This window comes from Poromitra crassiceps, assembly GCF_964638095.1.
Source record: "Poromitra crassiceps genome assembly, contig: HAP1_SCAFFOLD_132, whole genome shotgun sequence".
Taxonomy (NCBI): domain Eukaryota; kingdom Metazoa; phylum Chordata; class Actinopteri; order Beryciformes; family Melamphaidae; genus Poromitra; species Poromitra crassiceps.
The window spans coordinates 513457-525777 of NW_028152229.1; the positions used below are offsets into that span (position 1 = coordinate 513457).

A 12321-nucleotide genomic window follows, 5' to 3' on the forward strand; every position below is an offset into this window, starting at 1 on the left:
CAGCAGATTGCTCCTGTAGTCAAATCTTTTATGACAAACTGAGCAACTAAAGCCTTTCTTCACCTGTGACTAAACCCGACTGAGGTTCAAGAGTTTCCGTCATAAATCATCAGTGTCTTCAGTCTCAGGTTCAGAAGAGTCTGAAGTCTTGCACTTTTTTCCGGCACTAGTTGGTTGTAAATGGATCTAACTTCATGGCTGGTTCTGATACTCCACAATCCTCTCCATCATCTTCTGTCTTCATCTGGTCAGTTGAGCTGCTACTGGCTAGAGTCTCTGCCTCTCTGTTCTCCTCAATTTGGCTTTGATGAAGCTGTGAGGACTGAGGCTTCTCTTAATCATCTTCAATATTCACAGTCAGTGACAGGAGTGAATGTGAACTGGGAGATATCAGCCTCCTCTGGCCCTTGAAGCTGATCTCTCTCCTGACTGGTCCAGAGGTCCTCCTTTTCCTCTTTAATGTGTGGGAGCTCTGGGTCCTCCCGAAGCTGCTCTCCCTCCTCGGTCCTTATCTTTAATGTGTGGGGGCTCTGGCTCCTCCCGAAGCTGCTCTCCCTCCTCTGTCCTTATCTTTAATGTGTGGGGGCTCTGGCTCCTCCTGAAGCTGCTCTCCCTCCTCGGTCCTTATCTTTAATGTGTGGGGGCTCTGGCTCCTCCTGAAGCTGCTCTCCCTCCTCGGTCCTTATCTTTAATGTGTGGGGGCTCTGGCTCCTCCTGAAGCTGCTCTCCCTCCTCGGTCCTTATCTTTAATGTGTGGGGGCTCTGGCTCCTCCTGAAGCTGCTCTCCCTCCTCGGTCCTTATCTTCAATGTGTGGGGGCTCTGGCTCCTCCTGAAGCTGCTCTCCCTCCTCAGTCCTTATCTTCAATGTGTGGGGGCTCTGGCTCCTCCTGAAGCTGCTCTCCCTCCTCGGTCCTTATCTTTAATGTGTGGGGGCTCTGGCTCCTCCTGAAGCTGCTCTCCCTCCTCTGTCCTTATGCGAAGAGCTCCCTTTTTGCAACCTGAGAGAACCACAAATAGTGCAATCGTGAGAGGCATTATATGCAGGGCTGTTTTCAAGACAATGTACTGTGTGTGTGTGTGTGTGTGTGTGTGTGTGTGTGTGTGTGTGTGTGTGCGTACGTGCAAGAGACTCACTCGACTCAAGACGGGGTGAGGTTGAGAGCTGGAAGGTCTTCTTGAAGTGAGGGGGCGGGGGGAACAGCTGGTCTTCACCTTCTTCTGTCAGATTGAGACAGGGAGACAAAATTACCAACATTATAGCAAGCATCTAAAATACAAGAGATAAAACTGCATCTCTGATCAAATTGCTCCTTCTAATTGTGTATATTCTATATTAGGCATGTGTGATTGCATGCATTTAGTGTTCACACAGTGTGTGTGCAAGTCTCTAACTAAGCACAGACTCCACGGGGTAGCTGTCCCTTGTATTTCTATATTAACCCATTGATACCTGATGCAGCATTTGTGTGTGTATCCCTTTAAGACCGCGAATGGCGTGACGCGGTTCGCGGTCTTAAAGGGATACACACACAAATGAGGGATATACACGCAAATGCTGCATCAGGCATCAATGGGTTAAATCTTTTCAATTAATGTTTTTTTATTTCCTGATTTTCCCCGCAATTGTACTTTGCCAATTCCCCCTGCTGCCCTGGTCGCTGCCCCACCCTCTCTGCCGATCTGGGGAGAGCCGTAGACACGCACACGCGCTTCCTCCGATACATGTGTGGTCGCCAGCCGATTCTTTTCACCCGACAGCGGGGAGCTTCACCGGCAGGACCTAGCACGTGGGACGATCGCGCTATTTCCACCAGTTCCCTTCTGCCCCCCGAACAGGCGCCCTGACCGACCAGAGGAGGCGCTAGCGTGTATATCTTGTATTTCTATGATTAAATCTCTCAGTGAGTGTGAAACAATGAATGGTTAATGGCTCAGAGTGTGTCCCTCAAACATGTGCGTGCTGCTGGTCACCTTGTGAGCGCTCCCTGGCAGGCCTGGTGTCTTGGCCGTGCTGCTGGTGACTCTGGCAGACTTCCTGGCTGCTTCAGCTGCCACCTGAGCACTGTGCCTTTTGCTCAGGCCTTTCTTGGGGGTGCTCGAAGAGAAGGGACGAGCAAAACAGCTGAAGACCCTTTTCTGTCAGATTGAGACAGGGAGACAAATTGCCAACATTATAGCAACCAGCACTATTTAGTGCAAAATGTAAGAAATATTCATCATTCCCAACAACAATAATACAAAAAGCAAACCAACCTTGGGTTGAGTCCGACTGTCGTGCAGCTGCTCAGGCATCATGGACGCAGAGAGGACTGCCCCGGACGAGCTGCCAGGAGGGTCGAGCTCGTCTTTGTAGTCAAAGACTTGAGGGAAGAGGCAAGACTGGAGGAAGATACAGACAGGGATTTAGTGAGATTGGTGGGCGAGGAATGAAGGGGACAGAGTGTGTGTCTTGACTAGGGTTGCACGGTATACCGGTACTACAACAGTACCGCGATACCCTGACGTTAAAAAGGATACTATACCACGTTAATTTAGTACCGGTACTTTTAAAAATGACATGAGTTGCGTTGCATCCATGTGCCACCGTCTGTTTCTCCACCGGAGTCTGTGTGCTGCAGCTTTGCTCTGTCTGTTTCAACTCCCTGTGGGCGTGCCAAGTCCGCCCTCCCCTGTCTCACTGACACTCCACTCTCCACTCCTCTGTTCAGCCGATCGGGTGGACATGCAGTGTTGCCAACTTGGCGACTTTGTCGATATATTTAGCTACTTTTCAGACCCACGTGGCGACTTTATTTCTCAAAGGCAACTAGCGACAAATCTGGCGACTTTTTCTGACCATGGGAAGCAACGTTAATGTGTTGAATCTCTACGGATTTTGCCTGCTGGCTTTTCTCCCTCTCTCTCTCTCTCGTTCGCTCTGCCTGTCTGACACACACAGCGCTTCGCCTTCACTGCAGCCTCTATCCTACCTGAGAGCAGCAGGATAGGGTTTGCTTGTCATTTCTAACAGCGTATGTTGAATCTGGCCCACACGGGCGGAGTCAGCACTTAATATTACAACCATACAGTCAGATTACAACGGCTATGCCGAAGCATGCACGGACATCAAAGCTGTCCGTCTGTAAAACGATGTTTACACAGGCAAAAGGGAGACAACACGTCCACTTGACTTGCCAAAGCATCTCTCCAACAGACGATCCGACTAGTACAAAGTGTCACAGTTTAGCGAATGTGATAACGTCAAGTCAAGCGAGTGTGATTTATTTTGTGACAAGCAAACGTTTTTCAGTTCGTTTGACGAGGCAATTAAAGGCAATGCGCCTAACCTCTGCCAAGGGGGTAGGCTATATGACGGTGTTTAAGAGTGATATGAGGTTGCAAACTGTATAACGTTAACTGTCAAATAACTCACATACACTAAGTATAAGGAACATCAGATTACTGCATATTACCATGTAAAAGCTTTAATAACACTGAGAATTATTTATTTATTTAGAATAATCCATGATTAATGTTATACTAATTGTCAAAAACTCACCTAGCCTACATGTATGAACAAACAAGAAAACACTTGACACCACATAGGCTACCACATACATTTTATTGTGGAAATAAATAAAGATACATGAGATTAACTGTAAATCTGGCACTTAATGATGAAGCTCAAACTCAGATTACACTAAAGTAGACTGAACAGACATTATTCTATTCTGCGCTCTACTGAACACATTTCCTCATTTTCTATTGAGTCAAATGAGATGCCAGCAGAATCAGTTGAGGCAGCCTTCCCCAGCTATCTTTGAACACCACATAAAGTATGATGAAGACTCAAAACATGAATTTTAACTCCCATGTTCTTCTGTCGTCCATTATTACACGACTTTTCCTGTTGTTTTAGCTTTTTGCCGTGGTATCGTTTAAGTATCGAGTATCGCAATATTTAGGCAGGTATCGGTATCGAAGTCATAATTTTGGTATCGTGACAACCCTAGTCTTGACACACAATCTATCTTGTTTTACTTCAAAATCAACTCTTTAAGTTGGAGATATGCACAAGTGTGTGTTGTGTTCAGTGGAGACTGTGTGAGATCTCACTCACCTCTGCCTCGTAGTACTCGTCCATCAACAGGTCCTCTTTAAGCAGGAACGACACCTCCGCCTTCAGATAGTGAGAGATGCCGTCCGTCTGGAGCTCCTTCAGGTCAGTGAGTTCCTGGTGATAGGCCAGCTGTTGATCTTTGGCCTTCAGGGAGCTTACTAGACCTTTCAGCTGCTTCTTCAAATCAAGGACCTGATTTTCCATGACGTTCTGTTTAGACAATTCGTGGAAAGAGGATTGTGCATTCAACATTTAAGTTAACAGATACGCACAAGAGAGAAATGTAAAACTTCAAAGTGTGTTGTGTTCATTGGTGACTGTGTGAGATCACACTCACCTCTGCCTCCTGGTAGCCTTGCTGTGCTTCAATCAGCTCCTGGTCTTTAGCAGAGAGGCTTTCCTTCATGAGCTTCATGGAGCTTGATGCAGTGTTCAGCACCTGCTCTTTAGCAGAGATGCTCTCCTTCATGAGCTTCATGGAGCTTGATGCAGTGTTCAGCTCATTCTTCAGATCTATTGCTTCCTTCTCAATCACTTCCTGTTTTAGACAGTTTGTGGAAAGAGGAATTGTGCAGTGGTTAAAAATTAGATTTGCGTAAAGGGAAAATCCACCTCAAATCATATACTTCTTAAATTATATATATTTAATATGAACATCCAACATTGTAACAGTATATATGTCAAAATAATAAAAAATAATCACAAATGATTAGGGGTGTCACGATACACTCAGTTCACGATACGATACGTATCACGATACTGGGTTCACGATAACGATACGATACGATACGATTTTAACAATATTTTTTTAAACTTGAATAATGACAATATATGACTGGAAAAGTAGTATTTTATTTGAAATGCACAAATACAAAACATGCTGTTGTGGGAAATTGTTATTACAATAACAACTAGAAAAAACATGAGATTGGAGATAAGGCTTATCTTGAAATAGAATGAGTTACACCGTCACTTAGATTTACTTTGAACTAAAAGGTTTCTCAGCAGTATAAATTCTCATTATGCATCTTCAGTTTTTCTTCAAACTCAAACAACAAGACTTTTCTTAGTCTATTTTTTATGCATCTTCAGTTTTTCCTGTCAAGTAAACAGTTTTGCCAGAAACTCAATTGAATGGTTTCTCTCCTGTATAACTTATCATGTGTCTCTTCAGAGACTTGTTCAACTGAACTACTTTCCACACATTGAACTTCAACAAACAAAGACGTTTCTTTGTCTACTTTTGGAAAAAAAAAAAAAAAAAAAAAAAAAAATCACGATATGAGATTTCATCTCAACGATACATATCGTGACGTTTTACTATCGCGAAATTTCGTGGGACGATATATTGTGACACCCCTACAAATGATGCATCAGGTCATAATGGACTAAATGTAGCTGTGAGGCTTTAATCTGACCTTGCTGGCTGTAGCTTCACGGAGTTTACACTCTAGGCTGCTCCACGCTTCCTCAGCAAATTTTTGGATATCTATCAGCATCAGAAGCTTAGATCTGGAGAAGGCCAGCTGTGAAGACACAAGACACACATCAAAAGGAAGCATTAATTACTTCAAAATAAATACTCTGGTGTAATTATGTTAATTCTAAACAAATGTACCCCCAACCACCATTCAACAATTAAGTTAGGCTGGCTTTACACCAGTGTATCTTAAAGTGTGGGGCGCGCCCCACTTGTGGGGCGCAGTGGTATTACAGGTGGGGCGCGGGTGAAATCCGCGGAACCAATGTTTTAGCCATTTTTAGGTCGGAAAATCGCTTTGTAAAAGTGGCATCAGTGAACAGCAAAGCACAACTAGCGTCATACAAGGTCGCATACAGAATTGCACAGTGCAAGAAGCCGCACACCATCGCTGAGGAGCTCATACTCCCAGCAGCTATCCGTATGGTGTCAACTATGCTGGATGAGACCAGCGCTGCAAAATTGAAGACTATCCCGCTGTCCAATGACACAGTTGCAAAACGTATATGTGACATTTCAAATGATCTCGAGGAACAACTCACGGAAAAACTGACAGACACACGTTTCGCCTTACAAGTGGACGAGGCTACGGACAGCAATAAAGACTGCTTGCTTATCGCCTATGTTCGCTTTGTCACGTCGGAGTCACTGAGTGAGGATTTGCTGTTTTGCAAGTACGTTACAAGCAGAGCAACAGCTGAAGAGCTATGCTTCTGGACAGTTACCTGACACAACACGGGCTGAATTGGGAGAACTGTGTGGGTTTTTGCAGCCACTAATACTGATAAAACTTGAGTCCTCACAAATGTCTGCACTTATTATTTTCTGCAGGTTGCACCTTATTATTGTTTTGAAACGATTTGCAGTGGAAAACAGGCAGCCCTTAATACAGTGATAGTGACTTGAACTCACAATTAAGATATTTGAATTTATTTTGTTTTGTAGAGGTTGCACTTTATTGTTATTGTTTTTGAAAAGATGTGCAGGGCAAAACAGCCAGAATATAGAAATGAATGGTCATTATGTCAATAAAAGTTAAACTTGGACCGTTTTGTTTCAATTTTGTTGGGGCGGTGGGGCCCGAAAGATTTTCTTCCTCCAAAGTGGGGCCTGACAGAAAAAGTTTGAGAACCACTGCTTTACACTGTGAAACTTCAAATAAGTTAGGCTGGCTTTACACTGTGAAACTTTTAGGCAACTACGGTAGTTGCAGGTTGCAAATAGCATGAAACATAATTTTCATGCAAATGCGAGCATGCATCAGTGCATTAATAGCATAGCCTACTTATCAGCATTTTGATTGGCTGTTGCATAAAACTAGTTTCACAAACTTGAGAATTTTGCAACTGTTGCAGCAGAGTTTCAGACAAGTTTCAAGTGCGTTGCTGAGGGCTTTAGACCATGCAAATCATTTGCAACTTAGTTTCACCTCAGTTTCAACCAACTAAAGTTGCGTGAAGGTTTCAGCGTGTAAAGCCAGCCTTAGAGATCTGCACAAGAGAGAAATTGAAAAGTATGTTGTGTTCAGTGGGTAGTGTGTGAGATCACACTCACCTGTGACTTGTAGTACTTTTCAGTCTCCTGCTCATTTTGAATCAAGCGGGCTTTGTCGGCTGTTGCTTGGCTGATTTGAGCCTGAAGGCAGCAGATAGTTCTGCTCCACTCCATCTGAGAAGATTCCAGAGTGTATTTCAGCCTGGTAACCTCAGCCTTGGAGATGGCCAGCTGTGAAGACAAGACGCAAATAAAAAGGAAACATTAATAGTGAAAATGTGGGATTGCTCGTCTGGTGTAATCCAAGTCTCCGGAAGCCCCAAGATGCCAAGTTGACTAGAAAGGATTTACATCCTGTTTTTAGATTACCTGGGAAGAGAGATCTCCATTCCATGCTATCAGTTGATCCACTCTAGCCTCATGAAGACTTGCGTCTAACCTGAAAGAGAGAAGACCCAAATGAGAAATAGTTTTTTGTCATACAACCAGCACTCATATGGGGGAGGATGGGGGCAGGAGTTGTGAACCTGTCCAATATCTAAAGGGGGTGGGGCTTCTTTAAGTGTTTTCAGTTCTTAGGTGCTTACCGCTTTTTGGGCGACTCAGGAAGCAGAACCATACGCTTAGAATTAGATCCTGTAAAGAAAGAAAGAAAGAGTCCATTAATATACTGTACAACAACAGTGTTTCTCTCACCGACTATCAAGGAAAGCAGATTGCCCCACAGCTGTCAACCAATCAGGGTGGGAGGCAGCTCAGCCCTGTAGGCACTGCCTCTCCCTCCTGAGCGGCCCACACCAACACTGCCCCGCGAGGAGCCAGGACCTGCTTCACACAGCCTCTCCAGGGTATATGAGGGAATCCTGAAGTTAAATTCAATAGCTTTTGAGACCTTTTTTAATACTTTTTCCAGACCTCAACAACGCCACTGGTCACATCAGCAATAGAGGTGTAAATCACAAGTTTCATCACAATACAATATTATATTGATTATTTGGACAACAATACGAGATTTGCTGATATCACAAAGTCTGCCACGATACGATTTCGATTCAATTCAGGGGTCTGCGATCGATATGGGACAATATATGCTCATTTAACACCATCAGCACAATAGCTACCAAATTGTATACCTCTCCAATGGCAATCAAAACTTGTTCATACTTTTTAAGGGCCTTAATTTCCCCTAAATTGATTGATCAACTTTTAATACTTTTCAAGACCCCGCGGATACCCTGCACGTCTCTAAAAGGTTCTGGCTCTGACTCACCTCTGCTATTCTATCTGTCCAAACTCACTCCCCTCAGCCATTCGAGTCGCACACCTGACGCCCTGGCCAACAGGGAGGCCGCCTCCTGCGTGTTGCTAGCTACTAAGCTCCTTTACGTCATCATACAGCCATGCAAAGAAGATGTATTCCCTGTAGCATCATGCACAATGCTATCTGCTGGGGAGCCCTGTGCATTTACAGCCAATCAAGTCAGCTATGCAAGGCCCAAAGCCTTTGTTTTGGTTTTGGCTACAGACTCATATCTAATGCCATGATCAAGAGTGTCTGTGCCATATCCTAACAAATGACAAGCAATTTAGATCACACCAGCCATTTCAACAAGAATAAAAAATATAAACACTAGCATATTACTATACTAATGAGAATATATAGTAAATACTAAAAAGGGCTATCACCACCCACAACAACAACAACAACAACAACAGTAGGGACGTCAGGCTCAGCTACACAACAGCACTGCTGTTGAGCTGGCAGGGCTTGGTGTCTTGTTTATAATAATGACACTTTAACAGAATCTGTTGCACTGTCATTCTCCATAACAGCCACAATATGGAGAAATAATCACTTTTTGGCTATCACCTTTAGCTAACGTTAATCACTTGGTTGCAGTTAATTATGACTTTTTGGCAGAACATATGACGTTGTAATCAGTGGATTGACGATACTGTAACAGGCAGCTCATAACTATAGCAGTATGGACCACACCGACCGGACACATTAGTTCTGAGGTGGCTGAAGTTCGGTAAAGTTGTAAATATATTGACAGATTCGCACTTCCTGGATCAATATCTCATAAACGAAGCGTTTGTACCGCACACACGACGCCTCTTTCCCATCTTAGTAAGGTAGACAACGAGCTACAACCTCATTTTCACGTAAACGAGCAATCCTCCAGTCCGAGAAGTGCGAATCTGTATATTTCCAACTTGACCGAACTGCTGCAATAGCTAACGTCAGATCACCCTATCACGGTGTGTCCGTTAAGTTTATTTCTCCTCACAAACAGACAGTGCTCCAGGCAGCTTTTTCCATGCAAAAACGCTTTGTGAACAGCCCCATACACAGCAGATTACCCCTGCTCTTCCATTACCATATTCTCATAGGGATATGGCTAATGCCAAATTAACTGCTTTCACCGAACCTGGGTTCCACTGTTCCACACGGACGTTAATTCTGGTTTCTAACGCTAGTCAACTTGTGAGTAGATAATCACAACAGTCTTAAAGGCACTGCAAACATCCATCTGTTAAGTTAGCTTACCAAAATGCTGTAAATTAAAACAAACTGTTAGCATGATAGGAGAGCCTAACGTTAGCTAATGGGCGTGTACATTGCCCTGCAAAGATAAACCCCGGCGGCCATTAAAACATGTTTAACATTTTTTTTTTTTTTTTTACCAACCCCTATAACCAAGTTGTTTACTTGCCTAACGTTAACCATTACCGTAACCACCGACCTTCAAGATGTAACGTTAATTCATGTTAGTTAGAACCCACTCAACCCAGCAAGCACATTAGCTAATGTGCTAACTGACGTTAGCTTGTTTTTGGCTAGCAGAGACGGTAGCACCAAACTCCATCGATTTTCATCATCAGAATGCCTCACCTGTCTCCAAACCTCGATTAGGAAGAAGCTGGATTCCTGCTAAACGCAGGCGGTAGGCACTCGGGTGCATGTTGGCTGGCTGTTAGCTAGTCTTCTGGCTGTTAGCTAGTCGTCTCTTCAAACGGACGCGTTGACTTCCAATGCTCGGTACGACAGTCAAGAGAGTGTGGCTCTACTGTAACTGGCAAGGACTGGCGAGAGACTGACGTCAGTGTCAGCAAACAGAATATTTAAAGCTCCCCGCTCTAGCCAGGTCGACCAATCAGGTCAATTACATAAACACCGTCGTCAACGCGTCCACACCATTGGTCCCTTCTACTACCGGAAGGTCACTTCTTCTTCTTCTGTTTGTTTTTACGGCGGTTGGCATCCAACATGTTGCATTACCGCCTCCTTCTGGACAAATCCATCCAATGTTCCCCCTAATCCATTAGTCTTGTTATCAGTCCAGCTCCTCTAAAAAAAACGGACAACTAGTTTCTTCCCCTCCACTACTCCCACACATCCCATTATACCCTTCACACCGCGTTATTAAAATCTAGGTTTGGTTTTAACCATGATTCCTGTATGCAAAGCAGGTCTGGTTTCACGTCCCTGCATGCAACGGTCACGGAGCGGGGGGGGGGGGGGGGGGGGGGGGGGGGTTTGGGATTCATGACAGATTTTTCCTTGGGGATTCGGATCCTGTCATCCTCATGTCAAATCACTGCTCATGTCTTGCTGGCACTGCAGTGTGTAACCACACAGCTGCTTTGCTGTTTCAAACTGGTGATGTAATTGATTGGCATTTTATGTTTGAAATGTGCTATATAAAGTTTATTATTATTACTACTCAGAGGTGAATGTGCAGGTTGTGCCCCCTGTCTGTCCACACCTGCACTGAGACAGAGCAGGAATGGCACAAGCTCAGAACAGCAGTAGGTGAGACACAATTCATAGGCCTAATATTCCTGATATTCAAGTATAAACAATTGGACAGCTGTATTGGAGGCATGATCAATACCAGAGTCCAACTTTTAAAGTGTCAGGAACCTTATAATAATGTATTATTGAATGCCATTTTGTTCTGCTCTCATTGTTTTGACATAGGATTATAGGCAGTGGTATGCCCAGCCTAGGGGTAACCAGAGACATAACATAAAAAAGGCGACTCCCCCCTTTCCCCTCTCCCAAGGATGACCAGGCCACCATAGGTTGCAGTCCAACAACAGTTGTTTTTAATGTAATGTGATGTGCACAACCCAAAACAATAACCAAAATCTATTTATGAGTTAAGCTTAGGCTACCTGTCAAATAAAAACAACCCCAAAGAAACAACCGGTATCTTACCTAACTTAACTAATACAAAACACAGGAGAAAAATAACTCAGGAAACGAAGGCTTCACACCCCTACATGGCTGTCATGAGGACTGCAATAGTTAATAATAATTAATAATAAAGATAAAGTAGTTACATTTTACAAATACAAGTAGCCTAAATATGAAAGCCCACAGTAAATGTGTAAATAAGCCACACCACATTGTAAACAAAGGCTTTCAAACATTTACACCTTTTTAAATATGACCTGTATCCAAGTTATCTGGATAATGGTCGCATTTAAAAACCAGGTGTAAATGGGGTGAAAGAGATCTCTCAATGTGAGCCAGACTACCTCCAGATGTGGTCAGGCAGATCTGATCACATCCTGATCACGGTGCGTTTACACCTATGGTTTTACACCTTGCATTAACATGTTTTTCTCCTTAGCTTTCCTGCCTGGTTTTTTGACTCTGGAGGAGTACAGGTCCTGGATGGAGGGCAGTTTGGCACCAATGACTTGTTTTCTGCAGTCCTGACCATCTGTTGCAGTCTGTGCCTGTTGTGTTTGGTGGGAGACCCAAACCAGACAGTGATGTGAGTTGCAGAGGACAGACTGGATGATGGAGGTTCTGAGAGATTATGGATCCCAGGAACTGAAGCTATAGGATTCCACCGTAGACACAGAGCTGTTGGATATAGCGAGGTGGCCAGTGCTGGGGGACTCCTCTGTACAGTTTTGAGTTTTGAGTGTTCAGCTCCAGGTTGTTCTGACCGCACCAGAGGGCAAACCGTTCAACCTCCTGTCTGTATGCATACTCATCGCAGTCGCAGATGATGACTGTGTTGTCTGTAAACTTCAGGAGTTTGACAGATAGGTCCTGGAGCATTGGGCCCCTGGGCCTGGGCCCGGTAGACCCGTTCGGTAATACATCCCTGGCTGTTTGCACACTGTTTTCCCCCAAAAAAATATACAGCTATTACAGCAACACACACAATGGATTTACAGTTCAATTCAAAGTTGTTTTACAAAAACACAAGGAAGTGAAGTTTA

At 44.1% G+C, this 12321-nt stretch overlaps 2 protein-coding genes across 2 annotated transcripts; both read right to left on the minus strand.

Moving 5' to 3' along the window:
- Window positions 1–881: 881 nt before the first annotated feature.
- LOC310800908 (uncharacterized protein) lies at window positions 882–4605 on the minus strand. Its single transcript, XM_083664792.1, has 6 exons — window positions 4438–4605; window positions 4101–4310; window positions 2255–2380; window positions 1973–2137; window positions 1136–1219; window positions 882–999 (listed from the first exon to the last, which is right to left on the minus strand). The coding sequence occupies exons 1-6, from the start codon at window positions 4576–4578 to the stop codon at window positions 973–975; spliced, it is 753 nt and encodes a 250-aa protein (XP_083520918.1). The 5' UTR covers window positions 4579–4605; the 3' UTR covers window positions 882–972.
- Window positions 4606–5488: 883 nt separating this feature from the next.
- LOC310800904 (uncharacterized protein) lies at window positions 5489–10109 on the minus strand (the record flags this gene model as incomplete). Its single annotated transcript, XM_083664789.1, has 5 exons — window positions 9971–10109; window positions 7662–7710; window positions 7444–7513; window positions 7135–7305; window positions 5489–5626 (listed from the first exon to the last, which is right to left on the minus strand). Exons 1-5 carry the CDS (start codon window positions 10038–10040, stop codon window positions 5489–5491), a joined length of 498 nt encoding a protein of 165 aa, XP_083520915.1. The 5' UTR covers window positions 10041–10109.
- Window positions 10110–12321: the final 2212 nt, after the last annotated feature.

What these genes read in the sequence shown, in the direction of transcription:
- LOC310800908 (XM_083664792.1), bottom strand. Translation starts at nt 4,578, where the DNA reads ATGAAGCTCATGAAGGAGAGCATCTCTGCTAAAGAGCAGGTGCTGAAC. An exon ending in ACGAGTACTACGAGGCAGAG is followed by an intron (nt 2,381 to 4,100) that starts GTGAGTGAGATC and finishes ATCTTCCTCCAG; the next exon opens with TCTTGCCTCTTCCCTCAAGT. An exon ending in TGCCAGGGAGCGCTCACAAG is followed by an intron (nt 1,220 to 1,972) that starts GTGACCAGCAGC and finishes TCAATCTGACAG; the next exon opens with AAGAAGGTGAAGACCAGCTG.